General features: G+C 41.5%; 1 protein-coding gene across 1 annotated transcript in view; it reads right to left on the reverse strand.

The window, feature by feature from the left end:
* Ryr3 (ryanodine receptor 3) overlaps window positions 1–27,043 on the reverse strand; it is a 360,681-nt gene that overhangs the window by 243,928 nt on the left and 89,710 nt on the right. The window contains exons 11-12 of the mRNA XM_071607412.1: window positions 12,027–12,200; window positions 8,411–8,532 (exon numbers count right to left, since the gene is read on the reverse strand). Coding sequence (XP_071463513.1) covers window positions 8,411–8,532; window positions 12,027–12,200 — 296 coding nt within the window. The remainder of the gene's footprint in view (window positions 1–8,410; window positions 8,533–12,026; window positions 12,201–27,043) is intronic.

The raw sequence follows: 27,043 nt of genomic DNA on the forward strand, positions 1-27,043 counted from the left end.
CTTCCAGTTACCCTGGGTGTCTGTCACACTTTTTTCTCTTTAAATTAAAATGCTTAAATAATAAACTTAGTAACCCACAGTTATTTTAATCCCTGACACCTTCTTCTTGGAATAGGTTAAACAGGCTTCACTGGGTCTCACCATTCATCTACATCTTTGTTTTCCTTCTTTCCTCATCTACCTCTTTCTGTGTCTTTGTCTCCTGAAATGTCTGCATGAGTTTTTGTCTTTATATTTCTATGTGTGAGCATGCACATGGCTTCTGCCTTCATCCCATCTGTAGAATGTCTCTCTTTCCCAGTGTCCCCCATTTCTTGGGATCTTTCCTGTCTGTGTTAATGTCTGCTTCTGTTTCTATGTCCCATCACCTCACTTTCTCTACCAACTCTCTGTTGTGTTGCTTCTATCTTCCATGGTTTGCGATCTCTTTTTAACTTTCCAAACATTTCTACAGTTAAATCCTTTCACAGATGTGGAGAGAAACCACAAACCTCTAGAGATACCAAAGTGAGCCTTCATTGCTGCTTCTCCTTGTGGAGTACTCCCATGAACCTCTCTGAAGGCAAAGACTAAGAGAAGAGGAAAGAAAAAAATGGAGCCATCCCCTGTGGAATTGCATCATCAAGTCTCATGTGATTGAGAATTGGCTGAGCATACAAATAACATTGGGGCTCCTCCTTGTTCCATTTCTAAGGAGTTCTACTTTGCATTCACAGTGCATTTAGTCACTCAAATACTGTTACATATTAACCTGGACACATGCTAAGAAAAGGTCGTCTCTAAGCCTAAAGCCAAGACTCAACAAACTAAAAATGCACAGGAGGTAAGGTGATAATCATTCCTACTTAGTATAAAAAAAAAATGCCATGTGTCTTACATGGGTGTGGATCACCAGTGGGCTATAAGCTTATTGGAGTCAGGGAGGTATTTTCTTCCCATCAGTGTGTAGCCAACTCCTCATAGGACCTGGCATGGGGTTAGTCCTTAGTTAAGTGATTGCAGATGGCTGCCTGGGATACCACTGGACACAGAATTGATGTGGAAAAGAGTGCAACAAGGACAAAGACAGAGGCTTGGGAACACAAAATTCAATCCAGTATGACTTTTCACTTCCAGATTCAGTGAAGGAATGAATTCATTTTCCTAAGGATTTTAGAAAAAAGTCTTAAGGGCTAGACTTTTTCTTTCCCTTTCTTTTTCTTCTCTCTTCTCCCTTCCTTCTTACCATTTTGGATTATGTAGGGAAATATAAAAAAGCAGTTTATATATGTATTTTTCTCTTTTTTTCTTCTAATTGATTTAATAAGCAGCTGGACATGTTGTCACACACGTGTAATCGGACTGAGGCAGGAGGATCTCAGCCTGGGCAACTGAGTGAGAACCCTGTCTCAAAATAAGTAAATAGATAAATAAATAAATGGGTTCGGTTTATTTATTTTGTCAATAAATAAATAAATAAATGTAACTTAGTGGTATAGCATTCCTCAAAACAAAAGGGCTGGAAATGTAGCTCAGAGGAAAAATACTCCTGGGTATAATCCCTAGTACCACCAAAACAAAACTATTAATTGCATGAGTCAATTATAAACTGCGTTACTGGGTCTGTAATATATGAAGATGTAATATATATGGCAATATTATCATAGAGGAGGAGGGAGAAATAAAATAATATTGGAGCAGAGTTGCTTTATTTTCTTAATATTAATTTAAAGTAGATATTTGAGACATTGTGGTCTCTAAAGAAAACACTAAAAGAATAAATAGGAAACTCAACCAAATAATTAAAATAGTTTACTAGAAAATATCTATTTGACTCAAAAATAAGGTGGTAAAGGGGAACAGAAGAGCAAAAAGAACTCGAGATTTAAAAAAAAAGGCAAAATGTAGACATAAACCCAAGTATCTGAATAATTAAATATAAATGGATTAAACACATCAATAAAAGAGAAAGATTATCAGAATACATTTGAAAAATAATGCAATCTATGTTGTCTACAAGAAACACACTTTAGATTCAGACTCAAGCTGAAAGTACAAGAATTGAAGATGATCTATCATGCCTGCAGTTGCTACTATCCATGTGTAAGACATCTAGAATGATTCTACAAAACCAGGCAAAAATGTTCACAGGAAAAAAAAAAGACAGTTCATAATTATAAGAGTCAATTTACCAGGAGGATATACCTATTATAAACATAAATGTCTAACAACACAAAAAAGAAGTATATAGCAAAAACTTACAGAATTGAGGGAGAAGACAAAATGTAACAATAATAGTTATAAAGGTCCATACCCCCTTGTCAATCAGATAATGTAAGACAATACACCATATCAACAGGGGACAAAAACACACTATCATCTTGATAGGCAAAGAAAAAGCATTTGATGAAATCTAACACCCATTCAAGGTACAGAAACTTTGAACCAACTAGCAACAGAAGGGAACTTCCTCAACCTGATAAATGACATCTATAAAACAAAACTACAGGGACAACATCATACTTCCCCCTAAGATCAGAAACAAGACAGGGGTATCTGCTCACAATATTTTTATTCCACATTGTAGTGGACATTCTTGCCATTATAATCATGTAAGAAATAAAAGGCATCTTTTCTGGAAAGGATAAGACTTTTATTCACCGATGACACAATACTGTATGTAGAAAATTCTAAAGAAACTACACACCCCCCCGCCAAACTCCAAAACAAAATAACAAAACAATGAAGAACTCCCACCAAAACTAAAAAAAGAATTTCCATTAGGTAAAAGTGTATTAGTAATTTTAAAACTCAGTTTCTATGTAGCAGTATTTCTGTACACCAGCAATGCACAATCCAAAATCAAATTTAAAATATAATTTTACTCGTAGTATAGCACCAACAAAACTCAAATACATAGGAATAAGTTTTACAAAGTAAACTTAAGACTTATATACTGAAAACTACAATGTCTGAGAGGAATTAAAGAATAAATAAATGGAGAGACATTCCATGTTTGTGGATCATAAGACTAAACATTACTAAAACAAATCTTCTTGAAACTATTCTGTCGATTGAATGCAATATCTATCAACATCTCAGCATGCCATTTTTATCTCTTCAGAAATTGGCAATTTCACCCTAAAAATGTACATGGGAAAGCAAAATACTCAGAAAAGCAAAAGCAGTGTTGAAAAGAACAAAATTAGAGAACTCTGCGTGACTTCAATACTTAGTATATATTTATATTAATCAAGAGTGCTGTTTTTGAGTACTGAGAGGCACATAGATCAATGGTCATTTAATTTTTGGCAAAGGTGCTGAGGCAATTCAGTTGAGGAAAGGTAGTCTTTTCAGAAAATTATGCAGAGAAAAATCTGATAGCCATGTGACCCCCATGTGAAAAGATTAATTTAAACCCTTACCTCACAACCTACACAAAAATTGGTTGAAAATAGATCATTGACCTAAATGTAAGATTTAAAATCATAAAACTTTTAAAAGAACACAAAGGAGAAGATTCTGATGGGAGAATTCTTAGATATGACATCAGCGGTATAATCCATAAGCAATTATGATGTTAAACTTATCAAAATGTAAAACATTTTCAACAACACTTCAATATCACCATCAAGAAAATGAGAAGGAAAACCACACACAAGGAGAAAATATTTGCAAATCAAATCTGGTAAAGAATTTGTAACCAGAAGATACAGAGAATTCACAAATCTCAACTAGAGGGCAAAAGATCTGATTTCAAAGAAACAAAACAATCCCACTTTATCAAAGAAGAAACCTGAATGGTCAATAAGCTCATGAATTGATAGTTAATATTATTGTTCATTCTGGAAATGCAAATCAAAACCATGACACACTACTTCCTACCACTATAATGGATATAATCAAAAAGGTCACAATAGTTGGGTATGATGGCTCACGCCTATATTCCCAGAGGCTTAGGAGTCTGAGCAGGAGGATCACAAGTTCAAAGCCAGCTTCAGCAAAAAAGCAAGGCACTAAGCAACTTAGTGAGACCCTGTCTCTAATACACACACAAATACCAGTAAATGTGGGCAAGGATGTGGAGAAACTGGAATCTCACACATTTTCTGAGGGGGCTGTAAAATGATATATCTACTCTGGAAAGTTGTTTTAGTTTCTTAAAATGTTAAAACACATTGAATGTCTATTGAGGGATAAACGAATAAACAAGACATGGTATTCATACACAATGGAGTATTCTTTGACCTTAAAAAGGGATTAAATTTTGATACATTATACAACATGGACAAATACTGTCCTTGAGATACTTAGAATGGTAAAATTCAAAGAGTCAGAAAGTATAACAGAAGTTTCCATAGTCTGGTGTGGTGACACATGCCCCTATTCTTAGAGGCTCAAGAAGCTGAGGCAGGAGGATTGCAAGTTCAAAGCCAGCCTCAGCAACTTAACAAGATCCTAAGCTATTTAGCAAGACCCTGTTGGAAAAAAAAAGGGCTGAGGATGTACCTAAGTGGGAAAGCACCCCTGGTAACAAAATAAAGAACAAACCAAAAAGTTTCCATAGGCAGTGGGAGAGGACAATTGGGAGTTATTTCCAAAAACGCAAAGATGGACGATAAAAATTCTGGAGATGGATAGTGGTGATGGTTACACAGTGATGAATGTACTTAAAGTCAGTGAACTGTACATTTAAAAAGTGATTTTAAAATAGTAAATTTTACATTATATACATTCTGCCACAAAAAAAGGATACAAAAAAGTTAAACAATTTTGCATATCACTTAGCATTCTACTCCCAGGTATTTACTCAAGAGAAATTAAAGGATATATCCAAAAACTTTTATATTAACATCTATAGAAACATTCCTCATGGTAACCTAAAATGGAAACAACCAACTGTGCAACAACTGATAAATAAAGTGTGGTATGAATCTATCCATCTCTCTCTGCACACTCACAGTTGTTCACACACACACACACACACAAAATACTCTTCAGAAATAAAGGGACAAAATGACATGGATAAACTGTAAAAGACATAATTCTAAGTGAAAAAGAAAGATCCAGAACACTTTTTAAAAATTATTTATCAATTTAATGATTTGAGAAAAAGAAAAAAAAAAAAAGCCGATTAGTGGTTTCCCGGGGATGGGGACTAGAATAATGTGCAATGGTCTTAAGAGATGTTTTTTAGGGTGATAGAAATGTTCTAAACCTGAATAATGATGATGGTTGTAAGCTCTGTAAACATCAAATCTCACTGAATTAAATGCTTAAATGAATTTTATGATATATAAATCAACCTCAATAAAGTTGTTTAAACATTTTTTCCCAGTGTCAGGTATGCAACTCCCACTGACTTAAAGAAATTTTATTAAAATATAATCCACATATGATACAGTCCACCTATGGAAACGCTACAAGGCCTAATGATTTGTAGTGTATTCACAGTAATGCTGTCCTTACCAGTTTTCCTACTTTTTCATAAGCCCTCCAAAATACCCCCCACATGCATTAGCAATCACTCTCTCCCCTCACAAAGACTCCAGCCCTGATTAACAATTGACTACTTCCTTGTCTTTATAGGTCTGCCTACGCTAGATGTTCCATATAGGTGAAATTACATACTATGTGGTCCTTTGTGAGTGTTCCTCTCAGCACAGTGTTTTCAAGGTTCATTCATACTGTAGTATGTATCAGTAGTTCAAGAATTTGGCCATAAAAAAGAAATTTTATGGCCAAAATATTTTTCATATTACATATATGGCACATTTCATTTATCCATTCATTAGCTCATGAATATTTGGGATGTTTATACTTTGGGGCTATTATGAAAAGGGATGCTATGAGCATTTGTGTACAGGTGTATGGGTGGACATACGCTTTCATTTCTCTTGTACATAGACCTAGGAGTTGAATTGATGGGTCACATGGTAACTCTCATGGTCAACCTTTTGAGGAATCTCCAGACTATTTACCAGAGTAGCTACAACATTTTACAATTCCCACCACCAGTGTATGAGGGTTCCAATTTCCCCACACTCTCTCCCATACTTCATTAACTTTTCTGGATTATAGCCATCCTAATAGGTGTAAAGGGGTATCTCTCTGTGGTTTTGATTGTCATTTTCCTGACAGCTATTGATGCTGAGCATATTTTAATGTGCTTATTGACCAATTATGTATTTTCTTTGGACAAATGTCTCTTCAGGCCCTTTGCCCATTTTTAATTAGTTATTTTGTCTATTTTTTTTCTTTTGTTGCTTTTGCTCTTGGTATTATATTTGAGAAACCATTGCCTAATCTATGAAAATTTATGTTTATATCTTCATCTACCTATATTTAGGTAGTTTTCAATCTCACATTAAATTTCGATTCATTTTGAATTAATTTTTGAATATATGTGAGGCAGTGGCCGCTGAAATTTATAAAAGATTTAAGGGAAGTGTTTGAACAAATTGGAGGTCAGATAAATAACACCACCCTATGTAGAGGGTGATGATTTTGGTGCTAGTTGGGCCACATGAATAACTCATATTTGTTTGCAGCTATCTTTTCCTGCCTGTATTAAGCCACTTATTTTTAGATCCTTTTTTGAAGGAGGTATGTAGGTTCTGGAAGTAATGAGACACAGAAAAGAGAATATATTTTCCTCAGGGTCACAGGAAACTGGTGCCAGAGCCAAGAGTAAACAAAAGATTGACTTTCAGTTCTCAGTTCCATCATTTAGTAGAAATACTTCTATTATCACTCTTTCTTCAATTTATAGTAACAGAATCTCTGAGTTATACTGGGTACACAGCCAGCCAGACAGACATATATTTCTCAGCCTCCCTGAAACTAGGCCTGGCTGTGTGACTAAGATTTAGCCAAGGTAATGCTAGATAAATTCTCTACTTCTGAATCATATCCTTTAAAAGTCTATCAGTCATTCACTCGTCTTTTTTCTTTTTGCAGGGAAGATTTCAGACAAGGTGGTGTTCACTATTTTTGACTGTGTGGGTGAAGAAAATATGCAAGGACAGTGGTTCTAACTGTGGCTGAATGTTAGAATCACCTAGGGAGCTTCAATAAACTACTGGAATTTGGATCTCACCTCCAGAGATTCTGATGGAATTGGGTGGAGACACAGCCTAGACATCAGAATGTTAAAAAGCTATCTGGATGAACCCAACATGAAGATGAGGTTAAGATCTCTACTCTGGGGCAGTAGTTTCAACTTTAGCATGCATCATCAACCCCTGGAGGATCATAAAAATATGATTTGCTATATCTTATTTCCAGGGTATCTGATTCAATAGGTTCTGAGGTCAAATCTGAGAATTTGCATTTTTAAACAAGCTTGCAGGGTTGTTGTTGTTGTGCTGGTCCAGGCACATACTTTTAAGAACCTGTAGGAGATACCAAAGCAGCAAAGATAGAAGGAACCTGAACCCCCAAAGCTGGGCTGCTTATTTTTCCTAAACCACCTCTACTCTATAATTATTTAAAAGAGAAGCTGGGCATGGTGGTGCACATCTATAATTCTAGCGACTTGGGAGGCCAAGGCAGGAGGATTGCAAGTTCAAATCCAATCTCAGCAACTTATATTGACCCTGACTCAATATAAAAAATGAAAAGGACTGGGGATGTTGCTTCATGGTTAAGTACCTCTAGGTTCAATATTGGTACCAAAAGAGAGAGAGAGAGAGAGAGGGAGGAAGGAATTTATTCTGCTTTACATCAGCAGCTCAGCCTATGCCCTTACTATAGTGATTTGGTCTGCAGTTTCAATTACAAATATATATATTTAAGAAGTTCTTTTTCATGCCAATTCACACATGTAATTTACAACCTCTTGGCTTCAGAGATATTTTCCTACAACAGAAGAATAGTTGGAAACACTGCACTGTTTGCAGCACAATTGGTTTCTTACAGAAGTTGGTGAGAATTGAGTTCCCTTTTGGCAGCACCATTTAGGCTGGAGGCATTGCCATCCAGGCAACCAGTTCAGACGCTTCTCTCATTTAAGCCCCAGCTGTATTTGGGTAACCCAGGATTTTCACTGCAGATCTACTTTGGTCCAAACCATAGCAACAATTTGAGTGATGCGGAGACCCTTTCTAAATAGCACAAAGGAGCAGATTGATTTCTATTCTCTCCTTCCTTCTGTACACACGAATACAAAAGGGATGTAAAGCTCTCCAGCTCTTTTCCCTTAATGTTCCTTCAAACACGTTCTCTGTTCATTCCATCAATCTGAATAACGAATGGGACTGGGTGTTTGTTGGGCAAAGAGTAAAGCTGGTTAAAGGTCACCTGCCTACATGAAAAATATATTTCAATCCTAAGCTCTCTAGTAAGGCTCTTTGTTGGTGTTGAGCTATTTCCTGGAAACATTCCTCGTGGGTGGGTGGGGTTGGAAGAGAAAGGGCAGGAGCGGACATACCTGACGAACTGGCTGAATAAGGCTGTCGTGTTCCGGATGATCCGAGCAGCCTGGGACTCCTCACGCTGGCATCTCTGCAGTGTTAGTCCGTCATCCATGTGGCCTTCCTGATGGAGGATGACCTATTCACAGGGCAAGGGAAGCAAGCCTCAGTTACGCATTACTCCAAGCTGGGCAGTCAACATTTTCTACAGTGTTTCCTTCTTATTCCTTCCCCCAACCAAGTCCCCTGGGTTCATTTTGAGAACGGGACATTAACAAAGTTATTTCACCCACATGCCCTATTACTGACATGTGAATCATTCCTGAGACGTGGGGCTTTGATGAAAATGAAATTTTATGTGCCACCAAGGTATGAGTTACAATAAAGTCCTTGGGCCTACATGGCCAATTTTAAAGGGTGAAAACATACTTTATAGTACATTTTTCTCTTAAAATGAACAGAGAACTTTACCCTTGAAAAAACGGGAAAATTCACTCTGTTCAGGGCTTTTTCCTCCAGAGATAAGTTGGGGAAGAACAAAGACAATTTAAAATAAACTCTCTCCTGGGGTCAGATTTGGATTTCTCTACTGAAGGGCAGTTACACTGGGTTAGTTAATTATAGAATTGAGGAAATCAGTTCAAGATGGTAGCCGGGTTCTCATGGAGACTAGAGAGGGGATTGCAAAGCATGGGATCTGATATCAGGCAACCTTACTTCTAGTCCTGCTATGCTACTTGCCAGCTGTTTAACTTTGGGCAAGTTACTTATACTGCAAATGGACTTGTTCTAGAGGGTTGTTTGGAGATTTAGATGACTTTCATGTAAATCATTTGGCATGGTTCCTATAACATGATAGATGCTCAAGAAATGCTTGTTATAATAGATATTATATCATGGATATCTGGTTATCTAGAAGCTAAGTTTATTTATTGATCATCAAGGACATGATACCGCTTTTGAGTGGCTATAGTACCCTTTTGGTGAGGGGGTCAGCAGTTCTTTCTATAAAAAATGATCCAGCATGTGCAGATGTTAAGTAGGATGGTTCTAGCCTGATTCAATTCCTGGACAGAGTCTCCTCTGGTTGAAAGTGGAGAGAGACCATTTGTGGGTCCTCGAAATCAGTCTTTGTGTCATTATGATTTAAATGTGAGGCTCCCAAAAATATATTTAGGAGTTTTGGTCTCTGTCATTTTTAGCATAAGGAACAACTTATTTTTCTTTCCATGAGAAAATCTTTTTATTATTTTGAAGGTATGTCCTACTATAATCAAGTCACATAAGAAGTGGAATACAGAGTCATACAAGTTTCTATTCATTTTTTTTTAAAAAAGCTTTTCATTCCATCTACATACTGCAGCTTAAGCCTTAGCACTAGACACAACCCACTGTTAGGAAACTTTGTCAGAACTTCCCAGAAACTGGTGAACAATACCACGTTTAGATTTAACAATATAATGCCACCATATTTACTTTGGCCTCAGTCCCAGATTTCTGGTCCCAAAAGACCAAAATTCTTACGTTTTGCTTGTTCAGATAACAAATTTTAACTGGCTAGCCAAACCTGAAAGTAATGAGAACTGGGAGAAATGGAGAGATTAGAATGTTGGTATTTTGTCCCCTATTGATCTCAGCAGCCTGGTTCACAAATTCCTTTTCCTCATGGAGAAATCCCACACCCAGAGGTAGAGAGAAGTCCAAGGTGGGAAAGGGAAAAGGGTGTTTCCCTTAAAGTTAGCTACCATTTGTTTGCTCTTTCATTTTGTTTGTTCTCTTTAGTTTTTCTAGGCTCCTGTGTTGTCCATTTTATATAATTCTTAAGACAGATTTGGACATCCTCTGCATTTCTAGAGGGGAAACTTAACCTGTTCCTTAGGAAATGAAGCAGTGCATTCCTGTCAGGGGCCAAGTAATAGGACAACATGTAGAGGCTCTCCCAAATTCTTTCTGCATGTTCTGCAGCAAGTCAAATCTATGAGCAGGGACAGGCACAATAAATCAACAACGCAACTTGGGATCTCTCCATTTGGATAGTCCTTGGAGTTTTCCCCTCCTACCCAGAATCATAAGTTCCACACAGTCCACTCTTTAAATGCTGCCATTGCCTTAGGAAGTTTGAAAAACTATAAAGGCAGTAAACAACATGTACTCTATAGAGGATTCCGATAGATGTCAGAACCCACCCCATTCTCTACCAGCCTATTTTCAGTTTGCCCTTATTCCCAGGGTTTAGTTCTCACTCCCGGGGTGTGGATCCTCTGGGATTCAGTTGAATGCCTACTCTGTTTTTCAGGGTCATTCTAACTTGGGATACCCTGAGCCCCAACTTCCATCTCCCTAGTACTGCCATACATACCATCAACATCTCTGCTTTGCTGTTCCCCTTGGCATCTATAGCCTCTGTTTGCTCTCTTGGCTTCGTACTCCATTCGTGGTAAACTTAGGATAATTTCAGGCTCATGTTTCTCTAGGGCCCCCTATTCTGAAATGTTGGCTCTGCAGTTTCAGAGCTTTGGTTTACCCTACGTCTCATCTGTCCTTCCAGGGCAATAGAGCTAACATGAGACCCCCATTCCCTATTCTACGAATCAGCAAATATACAGAGCAGAAAAGATGAAGGCAGATTCACCTTGGTGCATTCTGTGTGATCATTAGTGCTCATGTCTTATGTATAGAAACAAATTGCTTTGTATTTTACCTAGCCTTTGTAGTTGTTTTTAGAAGGCTGAGATCATACAAGCTAGTCTGTGTAACCTGTTATTTATTCTATATTCTGTCTCTTCTTAATTTTCCCTTTTCTGGATATTTATCTGGTATGTTTTGATTTACACAAATGTGAAATATCACCTTATGGGTTATTAACAACATCCTTTTGTATTATAACCATCATTCTGAAAACTTCTGACATTACCATATTAGGATGATAGACCCAAACTATAATATACAGTGCCTCCTAGAATTTTGGAACTCCTTGATCATCCAAACTCATATTTTGAAAGGGTTTTCCATGCAAAAAGCATCACTCCTTTGGCATTCATTCTCTGGTTCCTAATAACAAAAACACTACTATAGAAATTGACTTTCTGGTAAAAGATTCTGCATGTATTTTAGCTGGTTTCCAACTGTGGCAGGTTGATGGGTCACCCAAATCTGGATACACCTCTAGACATAACATCATTCCACAACAACTCTGCCTTCTTCTGATAGGTTCCTATGGGCTTGTCATTACGCACTCTGCACTTGTTCCGTAGACTATTTAATCTCCGTATTAGGAAAATTGCACAATAACTCCATTATCCACTTAAATGAAGGAAGCAATGATGTGGATAATCCCCAAAGAGCAAAACTACTAAAAAGTCATTTAGATGAGGTTTTAGAGTAAGTTAAACAAATCCTACCCCTCCTCACAGATTTTCCATGTAATGAACTTATTTTTTAGTTGAATATGGGTTTAAAGTAACCAAGACTGATGTACTACAGGAACTCTGTATAACTGGTCAAGGAATCACCCTTTAGAATAGTCAGAAGTTAAACACAATTGTGTCCACCTGATCCTCAGAGTAACTTCTAGTGCCCAGTTGCTCCCAATTCAGTGCCAAATAATTGTAGACTGGCTTTCTGACCCTTCACCTTTCTTTTCAGAGGTCCCAGGCGGGATGTTTTGGCATCTTGTGCTTTGTAGGTGACCCACAGACCGCTGGCTATGTGCTGGACAAAGCAGACGGAATCCCCATACTTGATTTCTGGAACTCCCATGCCTTCCATATCTCGCTTGTGACTGGAATCCAATTTCTCCTTGATTTCCTATTCATACAAAAAAAAAAAAAAAGAGAAAATAAGGAAAAAAAAACCCACACTAACACAGGCAGGCTTGATCAAATAGAAACTCTATAAAACTAATTACTTATGCAGAATTTTTAAGCCAAAAAGTGATTACCAAAATAATTATGACATGCCTGTCTAAGCCAGGATCTCAGAAAGGCTTGCTTCCCTTACCTGTTGTTAATTGTACATCAATGGATTTCATGTTTTGGTGACTTCAATGATTGTTTAAATTCGTGGAAAAGGAGGCTGTTGGTAGGTTCCCTCTTCTGATTTTACATAATCTTCCATTATATTTTCCACTTTCTTCATGCTGATTTAGGTACCTTAATGAATAACCCTTTCCTGGCCAATTAACATAGTTTTAGCAATTGATATCTTCCATAAATTTAATGGTTATCTTACAAAACTATCTTGCCTCAGGGACTTCATCTGTTCATATTATATATTTTTCTAAAGAAAAAAATCAACAGAGAAAGAAGACTCTTTGGGCAGGCAGGGGGTACTACTGTGCCTTAACCTAACAGTAATTTGCACATTAGTGTCCCTAGGGTTATGTCATGGTTGGGACTTAAATGTCCCCCAAAGGCCAAGTGTTGAAGGCTTGGTTGCCAGTCTGTGGCTCTGTGGGGAGATGGTGGGGCCTAGTGGACGGAACTTGGGTCACTGGGGAAGAGCCTCTTCTTTGCTCTCTTTATGTTTCCTGACGACCATGAGGCCATCAGCTTTGTCCATCATGCATTCCCTGCCCTGATATTCTGTCTCAACCTAGGCCCAAAAGCAACAGGGCCAGCTGACCATATGCTGAATCCTCTGAATCCTCTGAACCTGTGAACCAAAATAAGTCTTTCTTCCTTTAAGTCAGTTTTTCTCAGATATTCACTATCAGTGATGAAAAATTAACACAGGGCTGCCACAGTTGTGCTTTTTTGTATGTAGTCAGTGGGTTTCATTCTTCGATTTCTGCTAGTTTACTCCAGTATGAAAAAGGGAGTTGTGGCATTTTAGGTAACCACTTGGTAGCAACCTGAAGTGCCTATCACAAGAGCATGTCATGAAGGAGCTCCCTGGTGCACAGTAACTTTCCCCTTCTTCATCAATCAGGGCCTCTGTGGCTCTATTCTGAATGACTCTATTCTATTTCCCTTTCTTTTCTACATCTTGCGTTAAATTGCTCATTTGTAAAAGCTATTAACTAGGCATCATGTTGAATTTTTTATAGAAAAAAAATGCAGCTTGCTGTTCCCTTTACAATGACATTCCACTCTCTTAATGATGGAACAATAGCAGCAAATGTATTAAGCCCTTCCCCTGCTCAGCGCACTCTTCTAAGTTCTATACACATACAGGCATTAACTCTTCATAACAAGGACTCTGATGTGGCTACAAATATTGTCCCCGTTCTACAGATGAGAAGTTAACCTAAGTCTCTCCAGGACTAATGCTGGGATTTAGAGCAAGAGTCAAGTGTCAGAGTTTGTACTTTTCCATACTGCTCTCAACTCCTACTCACTCTTCAAAACCCTGCTCAGATGTCACCTTCTCTATGAAAACAGAAGAGTTACTCTCTTCTGCTCTATTCCCCAGAAATAGCCTCATTCCTCTACTGAGCACTTAGCACATCATAATGTCAATGTGTTTGTTTATATAACACTTTCTTTTTGTCAGGCTATGAAAGAATCAGGACAATTAATTTTGGTTTCTTAATACAGAGAACTCAATACCTATCAGTACCTTACAAACAGAGGGGATGGATATATATATATGAATGTAAATGTATAGTTTTTTTTTTCTTCTACATGTATTTACCTTGCACTTCGGTGCATCTCTTCTCCTTCAGGCCTTCAGAAAAGCAAAATTCGTTGTTTCATACACATTTACAGTACCATTTTACGCAGCATTAATATTTTATAACAGAATTATTTATTTTAAATATGTATGCTGAAACACTGCCTGGATTGTTAAATATGATTTCTTATTTCTCAAAATGAACACATACAGAGGTCAGAGCTCCAATTTTTATAACAAACTTATCAATGAGAAAATAGAAGTTGGTAAGTTAGGACTTCCTTTGTGCACAATTGGTCAAGAATGCATTTATTCTACCAAACAATGGATACCTGATTTTTGTCTCAGAAATACCCACAGCTCTATATACATTTAAGATGCCAACATTATTATGCCTAGCCTGGTTTTCCAATTATAGCCAATGTAGTGAAGTAAAAATAACGCACACTATGACTGTTCAAAAATAAATAATTACATTGCCATCACTCTCTGATAGTTCCTGGTTAAAACAATGCATACTCACAAACTATCAATGAATGATTACTTCACTTATCTTCTTACTTTTTTTTTTACTTACTTAAGTATGGTTTTTGTCAAAAGAAAAAAAGTACCAAGATCTTTTTTTCCAGGATAAGTAAAATAAAGGGGTCATTTTTCTCTATAGAATACAGTGTCCCTCTGTATCTTTGCTTTTACAAAACCTCATCTCCCAAAGCTCTGTAGTAGCCACTGCAGTGGTCACTTCTAACTTAAATAGCAGTAACAACAAAAACTAAACCATAAGACAAAATCAACACTAAAAAACAACTCAGCCTGTCCTACACAACAACAATGATGAATCAGCAAGGGAACATAAAAGGTCAGTGATAGAGAAGCCTGATCTGGTTGACAGCAGGTTGGTGATTTCCTTCTGACTGTAGCATAAACCAGGGTTTCTCTTAGATTTTATGTCAGTATGGCTCCAGGTGTAGTTGCACTAGTGCTAGAAATTGGACCATCCTAAAGAATACAGCTAGAGAGCCGCCCCCCACCCCCCTCGCCTGCCAGGTAGGGGAAGGGTGACCACCGACAGAAAAGGCCCAGTGGCCCAGGGCGGGACAGAGCTTCCAATCACTCCTGCAAGGTAGGCGGGCCTGCGACCCACCGGCAGAAGAGGAGCAGTCGCCTGCTGAGAGGCTGAGCCGCCCCCTCCCCCTGCGCCGGCATAGTAGAGGGAACTGGGACCGAAGACAGAGCAGGCCCAGCGGCCTGCTGAGGGGCAGAGCCGCCCCCCACCCCCCTCGCCTGCCAGGTAGGGGAAGGGTGACCACCGACAGAAAAGGCCCAGTGGCCCAGGGCGGGACAGAGCTTCCAATCACTCCTGCAAGGTAGGCGGGCCTGCGACCCACCGGCAGAAGAGGAGCAGTCGCCTGCTGAGAGGCTGAGCCGCCCCCTCCCCCTGCGCCGGCATAGTAGAGGGAACTGGGACCAAAAACAGAGCAGGCCCAGCGGCCTGCTGAGGGGCAGAGCCGCCCCCCACCCCCCTCGCCTGCCAGGTAGGGGAAGGGTGACCACCGACAGAAAAGGCCCAGTGGCCCAGGGCGGGACAGAGCTTCCAATCACTCCTGCAAGGTAGGCGGGCCTGCGACCCACCGGCAGAAGAGGAGCAGTCGCCTGCTGAGAGGTTGAGCCGCCCCCTCCCCCTGCGCCGGCATAGTAGAGGGAACTGGGACCAAAGACAGAGCAGGCCCAGCGGCCTGCTGAGGGGCAGAGCCGCCCCCCACCCCCCTCGCCTGCCAGGTAGGGGAAGGGTGACCACCGACAGAAAAGGCCCAGTGGCCCAGGGCGGGACAGAGCTTCCAATCACTCCTGCAAGGTAGGCGGGCCTGCGACCCACCGGCAGAAGAGGAGCAGTCGCCTGCTGAGAGGCTGAGCCGCCCCCTCCCCCTGCGCCGGCATAGTAGAGGGAACTGGGACCAAAGACAGAGCAGGCCCAGCGGCCTGCTGAGGGGCAGAGCCGCCCCCCACCCCCCTCGCCTGCCAGGTAGGGGAAGGGTGACCACCGACAGAAAAGGCCCAGTGGCCCAGGGCGGGACAGAGCTTCCAATCACTCCTGCAAGGTAGGCGGGCCTGCGACCCACCGGCAGAAGAGGAGCAGTCGCCTGCTGAGAGGCTGAGCCGCCCCCTCCCCCTGCGCCAGCATAGTAGAGGGAACTGGGACCAAAGACAGAGCAGGCCCAGCGGCCTGCTGAGGGGCAGAGCCGCCCCCCCCCCCCCTCGCCTGCCAGGTAGGGGAAGGGTGACCACCGACAGAAAAGGCCCAGTGGCCCAGGGCGGGACAGAGCTTCCAATCACTCCTGCAAGGTAGGCGGGCCTGCGACCCACCGGCAGAAGAGGAGCAGTCGCCTGCTGAGAGGCTGAGCCGCCCCCTCCCCCTGCGCCGGCATAGTAGAGGGAACTGGGACCAAAGACAGAGCAGGCCCAGCGGCCTGCTGAGGGGCAGAGCCGCCCCCCACCCCCCTCGCCTGCCAGGTAGGGGAAGGGTGACCACCGACAGAAAAGGCCCAGTGGCCCAGGGCGGGACAGAGCTTCCAATCACTCCTGCAAGGTAGGCGGGCCTGCGACCCACCGGCAGAAGAGGAGCAGTCGCCTGCTGAGAGGCTGAGCCGCCCCCTCCCCCTGCGCCGGCATAGTAGAGGGAACTGGGACCGAAGACAGAGCAGGCCCAGCGGCCTGCTGAGGGGCAGAGCCGCCCCCCACCCCCCTCGCCTGCCAGGTAGGGGAAGGGTGACCACCGACAGAAAAGGCCCAGTGGCCCAGGGCGGGACAGAGCTTCCAATCACTCCTGCAAGGTAGGCGGGCCTGCGACCCACCGGCAGAAGAGGAGCAGTCGCCTGCTGAGAGGCTGAGCCGCCCCCTCCCCCTGCGCCGGCATAGTAGAGGGAACTGGGACCAAAGACAGAGCAGGCCCAGCAGCCTGCTGAGGGGCAGAGCCGCCCCCCACCCCCCTCGCCTGCCAGGTAGGGGAAGGGTGACCACCGACAGAAAAGGCCCAGTGGCCCAGGGCGGGACAGAGCTTCCAATCACTCCTGCAAGGTAGGCGGGCCTGCGACCCACCGGCAGAAGAGGAGCAGTCGCCTGCTGAGAGGCTGAGCCGCCCCCTCCCCCTGCGCCGGCATAGTAGAGGGAACTGGGACCAAAAACAGAGCAGGCCCAGCGGCCTGCTGAGGGGCAGAGCCGCCCCCCACCCCCCTCGCCTGCCAGGTAGGGGAAGGGTGACCACCGACAGAAAAGGCCCAGTGGCCCAGGGCGGGACAGAGCTTCCAATCACTCCTGCAAGGTAGGCGGGCCTGCGACCCACCGGCAGAAGAGGAGCAGTCGCCTGCTGAGAGGTTGAGCCGCCCCCTCCCCCTGCGCCGGCATAGTAGAGGGAACTGGGACCAAAGACAGAGCAGGCCCAGCGGCCTGCTGAGGGGCAGAGCCGCCCCCCACCCCCCTCGCCTGCCAGGTAGGGGAAGGGTGACCACCGACAGAAAAGGCCCAGTGGCCCAGGGCGGGACAGAGCTTCCAATCACTCCTGCAAGGTAGGCGGGCCTGCGACCCACTGGCAGAAGAGGAGCAGCCGCCTGCTGAGAGGCTGAGCCGCCCCCTCCCCCTGCGCCGGCATAGTAGAGGGAACTGGGACCAAACACAGAGCAGGCCCAGCGGCCTGCTGAGGGGCAGAGCCGCCCCCCACCCCCCTCGCCTGCCAGGTAGGGGAAGGGTGACCACCGACAGAAAAGGCCCAGTGGCCCGCGGCGGGACAGAGCTTCCAATCACTCCTGCAAGGTAGGCGGGCCTGCGACCCACCGGCAGAAGAGGAGCAGCGGCCTGCTGGGAGGCAGAGCCGCCCCCTCCCCCCCGCGCCTGCAAGGTAGTCGGAACTGAGACCACCATCAGAACAGGTCAGACCTGCAACCGAGAGACAGAACAGGCCCAGTGGCCTGAGGAAGGGTAGAGCCGCCCCCCCCCCACACGCCTGCAAAGTAGGCGGACCTGCGACCCACTGGCAGTACAGCCCCAGAGGCCTGCAGAGGGGCAGTGCCGCTGCCTGCGCCTGCAAAGTAGGCAGAACTGCGACCACCGACAGAACAAGCCTAGCGGCCCGCAGAGGGACAGAGCCGCCGCCCGCGCCTGCAAGGACGGCGGACCTGCTACCGACTGGCAGAGCAGGCCCAGCGGCCTGCCGGCGTGGTAGGCACATTGCCCCAATTGGCGGAGGGGCAGAGCCGCCGCCCGTGCCTGCGAGGGAGACTTTGCAACTATACAAGACCAATATAAATATATAGGGGGAAAATTCAATAGCACAACAGTTTCACCAAGAAGAAAGGAACGCGAACAGTATGAAGAGACAAGGAAAGAAAGGACCACAAGCATTGCAGGTCAACTCAACTTTAGAAGAGGTAATAGCTGCAGCTGATGGAATGTCAGATAAAGAATTCAGGATATACATGCTTCAGATGATCTGGAGTCTCAAGGAAGACATCAGACAACAAAATCAGACAATGAAAGATCATTTCAACAATGAATTACATAAACAAATCCAAGAAGCAAAAGATCAACTATACAGGGAAATAGAGATTATAAAAAACAAACAAACAGAAATCCTAGAAATGCAGGAAGCAATAAGCCAACTTAAAAACTCAATTGAGAATACTACCAGCAGAGTAGAACACTTAGAAGACAGAACATCAGACAATGAAGATAAAGTATATCAACTTGAAAAGAACATAGACAGCTCAGCAAGACTGTTAAGAAACCATGAGCAGAACATCCAAGAAATATGGGATAACATCAAGAGACCAAATTTAAGAGTCATTGGGATACAGGAAGGAACAGAGTTTCAAACCAAAGGAATGAGCAATCTATTCAATGAAATAATTCGAGAAAACTTCCCAGATTTGAAGAATGAGACAGAACCCCAAATCCTAGAAGCCTACAGGACGCCGAATGTGCAAAATCATAAGAGACCCACACCTAGACACATTATAATGAAGATGCCCAACATACAGAACAAGGAGAGAATTTTAAAAGCTACAAGAGAAAGGAAGCAGATCACATTTAGGGGTAAGCCAATCAGGATAACAGCTGATCTTTCAACACAGACTCTGAAAGCTAGAAGATCCTGGAATAACATATTTCAAACACTGAAAGAAAATGGGTTCCAACCAAGAATTGTGTTTCCAGCGAAATTAAGCTTCAGGATGGAAGATGAAATTAAAACCTTCCACGATAAACAAAAGTTAAAAGAATTTGCAGCTAGAAAACCATCTCTTCAAAACATCCTTGGCAAAACATTACAGGAAGAGGAAATGGAAAATAACAATGAAAACCAACAGTGGGAGGTAGGACACTAAAGGGGGGAAAATAATCAAAGTGGAAAACAAACCATGTTTAGTAACATAAATAAACAAATATGGCTGGAAGAACAACCCATATCTCAATAATAACCCTAAATGTTAATGGCTTAAACTCACCAATTAAGAGACACAGGCTAGTAGAATGGATCACAAAACAAGACCCAACAATATGCTGCCTACAGGAGACGCATTTGATAGGAAAAGACATACATAGGCTGAAGGTGAAAGGTTGGGAAAAATCATATCACTCATATGGACTTCGGAAACAAGCAGGAGTATCCATACTCATATCAAATAAAATAGATTTTAAGCCAAAGTTAATCAAAAGGGATAAAGAGGGACACTACATACTGCTCAAGGGAACCATACACCAACAAGACATAACAATCATAAATATATATGCCCCAAACAATGGTGCAGCTATGTTCATCAAACAAACTCTTCTCAAGTTCAAGAGTCTAATAGACCACCATACAATAATCATGGGAGACTTCAACACACCTCTCTCACCACTGGACAGATCTTCCAAACAAAAGTTGAATAAGGAAACTATAGAACTCAATAACACAATTAATAACCTAGATTTAATTGACATATATAGAATATACCACCCAACATCAAACAGTTACACTTTTTTCTCAGCAGCACATGGATCCTTCTCAAAAATAGATCATATATTATGTCACAGGGAAACTCTTAGACAATACAAGGGAGTAGAGATAATACCATGCATCCTATCTGATCATAATGGAATGGAACTGAAAATCAACGATAAAAGAAGGAAGGAAAAAGAATATATCACTTGGAGAATGAACAATAGGTTACTGAATGATCAATGGGTTATAGAAGACATCAAGGAGGAAATTAAAAAATTCTTAGAGATTAATGAAAACACAGACACAACATATCGGAATCTATGGGACACATTGAAAGCAGTTCTAAGAGGAAAATTCATTGCTTGGAGTTCATTCCTTAAAAAAAGAAAAAACCAACAAATAAATGATCTCATACTTCAACTCAAAATCCTAGAAAAAGAAGAGCAAAACAACAGCAAAAGAAGTAGAAGGCAAGAAATAATTAAAATCAGAGCTGAAATCAATGAAATCGAAACAAAAGAAACAATTGAAAAAATTGACAAAACTAAAAGTTGGTTCTTTGAAAAAATAAACAAAATCGACAGACCCTTAGCCATGCTAGCGAAGAGAAGAAGAGAGAGATCTCAAATCACTAACATACGGGATGAAAGAGGCAATATCACAACAGACACTTCAGAAATACAGAAGATAATCAAAAATTATTTTGAATCCTTATACTCCAATAAATTAGAAGATAGTGAAGGCATAGATAAATTTCTTAAGTCATATGATCTGCCCAGATTGAGTCAGGAGGATATAGACAACCTAAACAGACCAATATCAATTGAGGAAATAGAAGAAACCATCAAAAGACTACCAACTAAGAAAAGCCCAGGACCGGATGGGTATACAGCAGAGTTTTACAAAACCTTTAAAGAGGAACTAATACCAATACTTTTCAAGCTACTTCGGGAAATAGAAAAAGAGGGAGAACTTCCAAATTCATTCTACGAGGCCAACATCACCCTGATACCTAAACCAGACAAAGACACTTCAAAGAAAGAAAACTACAGACCAATATCTCTAATGAACCTAGATGCAAAAATCCTCAATAAAATTCTGGCCACTCGGATACAAAGGCACATCAAAAAAATTGTGCACCATGATCAAGTAGGATTCATCCCTGGGATGCAAGGCTGGTTCAATATAAGGAAATCAATAAATGTTATTCACCACATCAATAGACTTAAAAATAAGAACCATATGATCATCTCGATAGATGCGGAAAAAGCATTCGACAAAGTACAGCATCCCTTTATGTTCAAAACTCTAGAAAAACTAGGGATAACAGGAACATACCTCAATATTGTAAAAGCAATCTATGCTAAGCCTCAGGCTAGCATCATTCTGAATGGAGAAAAATTGAAGGCATTCCCTCTAAAATCTGGAACAAGACAGGGATGCCCTCTCTCACCACTTCTGTTCAACATAGTTCTCGAAACACTGGCCGGAGCAATTAGACAGACGAAAGAAATTAAAGGCATCAAAATAGGAAAAGAAGAACTTAAATTATCACTATTTGCAGATGACATGATTCTATACCTAGCAGACCCAAAAGGGTCTACAAAGAAACTATTAGAGCTAATAAATGAATTCAGCAAAGTGGCAGGATATAAAATCAACACGCATAAATCAAAGGCATTCCTGTATATCAGCGACAAATCCTCTGAAATGGAAATGAGGACAACCACTCCATTCACAATATCTTCAAAAAAAATAAAATACTTGGGAATCAACCTAACAAAAGAGGTGAAAGACTTATACAATGAAAACTACAGAACCCTAAAGAGAGAAATAGAAGAAGATCTTAGAAGATGGAAAAATATACCCTGTTCATGGATAGGCAGAACTAACATCATCAAAATGGCGATATTACCAAAAGTTCTCTATAGGTTTAATGCAATGCCAATCAAAATCCCAACGGCATTTCTTGTAGAAATAGAGAAAGCAATCATGAAATTCATATGGAAAAATAAAAGACCCAGAATAGCAAAAACAATGCTAAGCAGGAAGTGTGAATCAGGCGGTATAGCGATACCAGACTTCAAACTATATTACAGAGCAATAGTAACAAAAACAGCATGGTACTGGTACCAAAACAGGCGGGTGGACCAATGGTACAGAATAGAGGACACAGAAACCAATCCACAAAACTACAACTATCTTATATTTGATAAAGGGGCTAAAAGCATGCAATGGAGGAAGGATAGCATCTTCAACAAATGGTGCTGGGAAAACTGGAAATCCATATGCAACAAAATGAAACTGAATCCCTCTCTCTCGCCATGCACAAAAGTTAATTCAAAATGGATCAAGGAGCTTGATATCAAATCAGAGACGCGCCGTCTGATAGAAGAGAAAGTTGGCTACGATCTACAGTCGGTGGGGTCGGGCTCCAAATTCCTCAATAGGACACCCATAGCACAAAAGTTAATAACTAGAATCAACAAATGGGACTTACTCAAACTAAAAAGTTTTTTCTCAGCAAAAGATACAATAAGAGAGGTAAATAGAGAGCCTACATCCTGGGAACAAATCTTTACTCCTCACACCTCAGATAGAGCCCTAATATCCAGAGTATACAAAGAGCTCAAAAAATTAGACAATAAGAGAACAAACAACCCAATCAACAAATGGGCCAAGGACCTGAACAGACACTTCTCAGAGGAGGACATACAGTCAATCAACAAGTACATGAAAAAATGCTCACCATCTCTAGCAGTCAGAGAAATGCAAATCAAAACCACCCTAAGATACCATCTCACTCCAGTTAGATTGGCAGCCATTATGAAGTCAAACAACAACAAGTGCTGGCGAGGATGTGGGGAAAAGGGTACACTTGTACATTGCTGGTGGGACTGCAAATTGGTGCAGCCAATTTGGAAAGCAGTATGGAGATTTCTTGGAAAGCTGGGAATGGAGCCACCATTTGACCCAGCTATTCCCCTTCTCGGTCTATTCCCTAAAGACCTAAAAAGATCATGCTACAGGGACACTGCTACATCGATGTTCATAGCAGCACAATTCACAATAGCTAGACTGTGGAACCAACCTAGATGCCCTTCAATGGATGAATGGATAAAAAAAATGTGGCATTTATACACAATGGAGTATTACTCTGCATTAAAAAATGACAAAATCATAGAATTTACAGGGAAATGGATGGCATTAGAGCAGATTATGCTAAGTGAAGCTAGCCAATCCCTAAAAAACAAATGTCTAATGTCTTCTTTGATATAAGGAGAGTAGCTAAGAACAGAGTAGGGTCGAAGAGCATGAGAAGAAGATTAACATTAAACAGGGATGAGAGGTGGGAGGGAAAGGGAGAGAGAAGGGAAAATGCATGGAAATGGAAGGAGACCCTCAGAGGTACACAAAAGTACATACAAGAGGAAGTGAGGGGAAGGGGAAAAATAATACAAGGGGGACAAACGAATGTCAGTAAAGGGGGCAGAGAGAGAAGAGGGGAGGGGAGGGGGGATAGTAGAGGATAGGAAAGACAGCAGAATACAACAGACACTAGTATGGCAATATGTAAATCAATGGATGTGTAACTGACGTGATTCTGCAATCTGTATATGGGGTAAAAATGGGAGCTCATAACCCACTTGAATCAAATTGTGAAATATGATATATCAAGAACTATGTAATGTTTTGAACAGCCAACAATAAAAAATTAAAAAAAAAAAAAAAAAGAATACAGCTAAACCCATCACTTCCCTTCAACAACTTCCAAGTTCTTATGGAACATGATTCTCACTTCCAAAGTTCTTACTAGGCTTTAACCCAATTGGACCATAGTGGTGATAACAATACTATTTTGCAGAGCTGGGGATCAAACCCATGGCTTCATGCATTCTTAGTAAGCACTACACCATTGAGCTATATCCCCAATCTTGAGCATTTACCCGAGTGTTCCAAATGTTTCCTTTCTTTGCACATTTATTGACATTGCTGGTTGGCCCCCAATCTCATCTGCACATCTATACATCTGTAAATTTTTCTGTGTATCTTTAAAACTTTTCCGGCTAGGGAGAACCAGCTCTTCCTGGGGCAACCCAATTCTTAGAGACAGCAAAGGGCTTAGATGCATATCTTTGATGTGCAAACTAAACAAGCTACAGCCAGACCTCTACCTGGCCCACACACCTTAGGAGACCCTATTGCTCTGCCTTCAGCATCCCAAGGTCAGGTATCAGATAGAGATAGGGACCACCTCTACAATTATTCCATCTAGCATATCCTAAACCATTGACCCGTCTTGCCCTGCTCATTGGAATCCAAAGGCAACAACCTAGGCTGTCTCCTTGCGCCTCTTGATCTGTGTTGACCTGTCTTTCCACATGGATCCATGTAGAGTAGCCTCATGTTGCTAGGGCCTATGAGAACAATAAGGTTTCTTTCCTGGAGCCTCTCCTGTCTTCTGTGCCAGCATGTGATTGACAACTGCATTTAAAAAAAAAAAAAAAAAAACAGGACCACATCCCATCCATCATATATTCCCTATCTCCAAAACTGAAGGACACCTTGGCACCTCTTGATGTCATGGCCTTGTAGACCCTGCAGGTACTACATTTCCCGGGGTCAGCCAACTCTTAAAGAGAGTGACAGATTCACCTGAGAGTATACATCTCACAGGAAAACCAATTGGGCCTGTTCCCTCCAGGCCACCATCCCCAGACCCTAACCACCACGTGGCTAGGTCCAAGACAACTGTTCTCCCCTGTGCTCCAGAGCTTACTGAAATTATTCAATTCATTAACCCTGCCTAGCCCACTTCTTTCCATGGGAACCACAGAAAGATTCTTTTTCACTTTCCCCTTGCTCTCTCTGCCTTCTGACTGATCTCGGTGCTTCCCTGCATGGCCCCGTGTGGTATGGCATGTCCTTTTGGGAACTGTGAGTGACAAATTATTTCTTTAATACCAACCATCTCCTAAACTATGTGTTTTGTCATTCCTGAGTCTTTATAAAGTCACATATTAAAGCGAGTGTGAAACCTTTGCTGGCCCATCAGCTGTCCCCTCCCAGATCGAAAACTCAGAGCGCAGCTCTGGTATTTGTCTTTGCATTTCACTCAGCGCTCTGTTTGAATTAGGTTGCAAATCAGTTTTTGTTGTTGCTTTATTGTTTTGCAGGCATTTGATTTGTGTATCTGTTTATCTCCATCAGCTTTGCCTATATTAGGGGATGAGCTGACTCTGGGAAGGAATAGGCTACTTGGCCTCATATGTGTTGAAGGGCAATGATCATTATGCTCTGCCTCTGTTGACAGCTCATTAAGGAAATGCTCAAGAGTACATCGTAACTGTCATGTTAGCATTTAGCTTAGATGATCAAGTTGCTACTCTTCCGACTGGCTTAGGACTGCTTGACGGACAGAGAGGGGAGTCAGGCCCATCATTTACCCGATGCCTTATTTGAACCAGGTATTGTGCCAAGTCCTGTATGACAGCACAGTCTCACATGTATTTATCAAGGACCCACAATGCAATATGTACTATATCCATTTTCTCTAAATCTTTCAATGGCCCTGATGTTTTTATTACCCTGTTTTATAGATGACAAAACAGGTATGTAGAGTTTCAGCAAATTTCTCAAACCCACATGATTAGCAAATAATGGAAGAGAATACAATATGATTCCAAAGTCCATTTGTCATTTTAATAGATTTGAAATATTTACTACTACCATTAACACAGTTAAGTAATTAACTGTATTAATGTTTTAATTGTTTATAGCTATTAGAAAGAAAAAGTTGAAGATACATAGTATTACCCGGTGAAGAAAATGAATGGGTTCATTCAAGCTTGAGTTGTTAGATTGATGAGTCAATAATTAGAATAAGGTGATAAGGTTTGTATTCAAAGTGCAAAATGAAACAAAGGGAAGGGATGGGGAATAGGAATAGGAAAGACAGTAGAATGAATCAGACATAACATTCCTGTGTTCATATATGAATACACGACCAATGTAACTCCACATCATGTACAATCACAAGAATGGGAAGTTATACTTCATGTATATATGTCAAAATACACTGCCATGTATATCTAAGAAGAATAAAAAATTAAAAAAAAATACAAATGTAGCTTGTGAGATAGAACAATTTTGCTAGGGAACATAGGAATGGTCTTATATATCTAATGTGAGCTCAGATGGGAGAGAGGAAAAAAGGTCTATTATTCTGCTTTTCATTACTATAATAAAGGGTATCTGAAGCTGGGTAACTTTATAAAGAAAACGTTTATTTAGCTCAGTTTGGGGAGTTCAAGGGCCCACATCTGCTGATGTCCTTCTTGCTGCAGAGTCCTAAGGTGATGGTGCAGGGCATCATTTGGCAAGGGACAGGGACTTATGTGTGTTTGTTTTCATCTCTTGCTCTTCTTAAGAAGCCATAAGGATTTAATCATGGGGGAATCCACCTCCATGACCTTATTTAATCCCAAAGGCCCATCTTTGAACACCACAGTAAAAATGTATTTCCATCTTTTTAATACCTCACAATGGGGATTAAATTTTAACACCTGTACCCTTGAGGGATACACTCAAATTATAGCCAAGCCATAGCAGAATAGGAAATTTGGAAGGGGAAGCAGTCAAGTTAGATGAGCACAATGTGGCAAAGAGAATGGTTAAACCAAGAAGAACTCAAATAGAAGCTCTATTAGTCTGCTTCTCAGACTCACAAAGTTCACACTCTTTCTGTGGGAAAAGAAGACTTTAGACAAATGTCGTGTCTTCTAAGAGACCAAGAGAATGTTACAAGAGCAAAAGCTCTTCCTAGTCCTATAGTAAAAAGCAAATGACAACATCATCACAGCCCCAGCAAGCCACCTGCTGAGCTCTGTTGAAGGCGGCATTTTGCTCCTCTCCCCACAAAATTATTGTTGAGAATACCTTTTGGGAAAAACTAAGGTAGTTCATGGAAAGCCTTTGAGACACCAGGGCTGCAGCTTGGAAGAACCATTTCAGCATCACTGTGAAGGATGGACTGGCAGGAAACATGGCCAGAGATAACTGA

Source organism: Marmota flaviventris, chromosome 2 (assembly GCF_047511675.1).
Source record: "Marmota flaviventris isolate mMarFla1 chromosome 2, mMarFla1.hap1, whole genome shotgun sequence".
Classification (NCBI taxonomy): domain Eukaryota; kingdom Metazoa; phylum Chordata; class Mammalia; order Rodentia; family Sciuridae; genus Marmota; species Marmota flaviventris.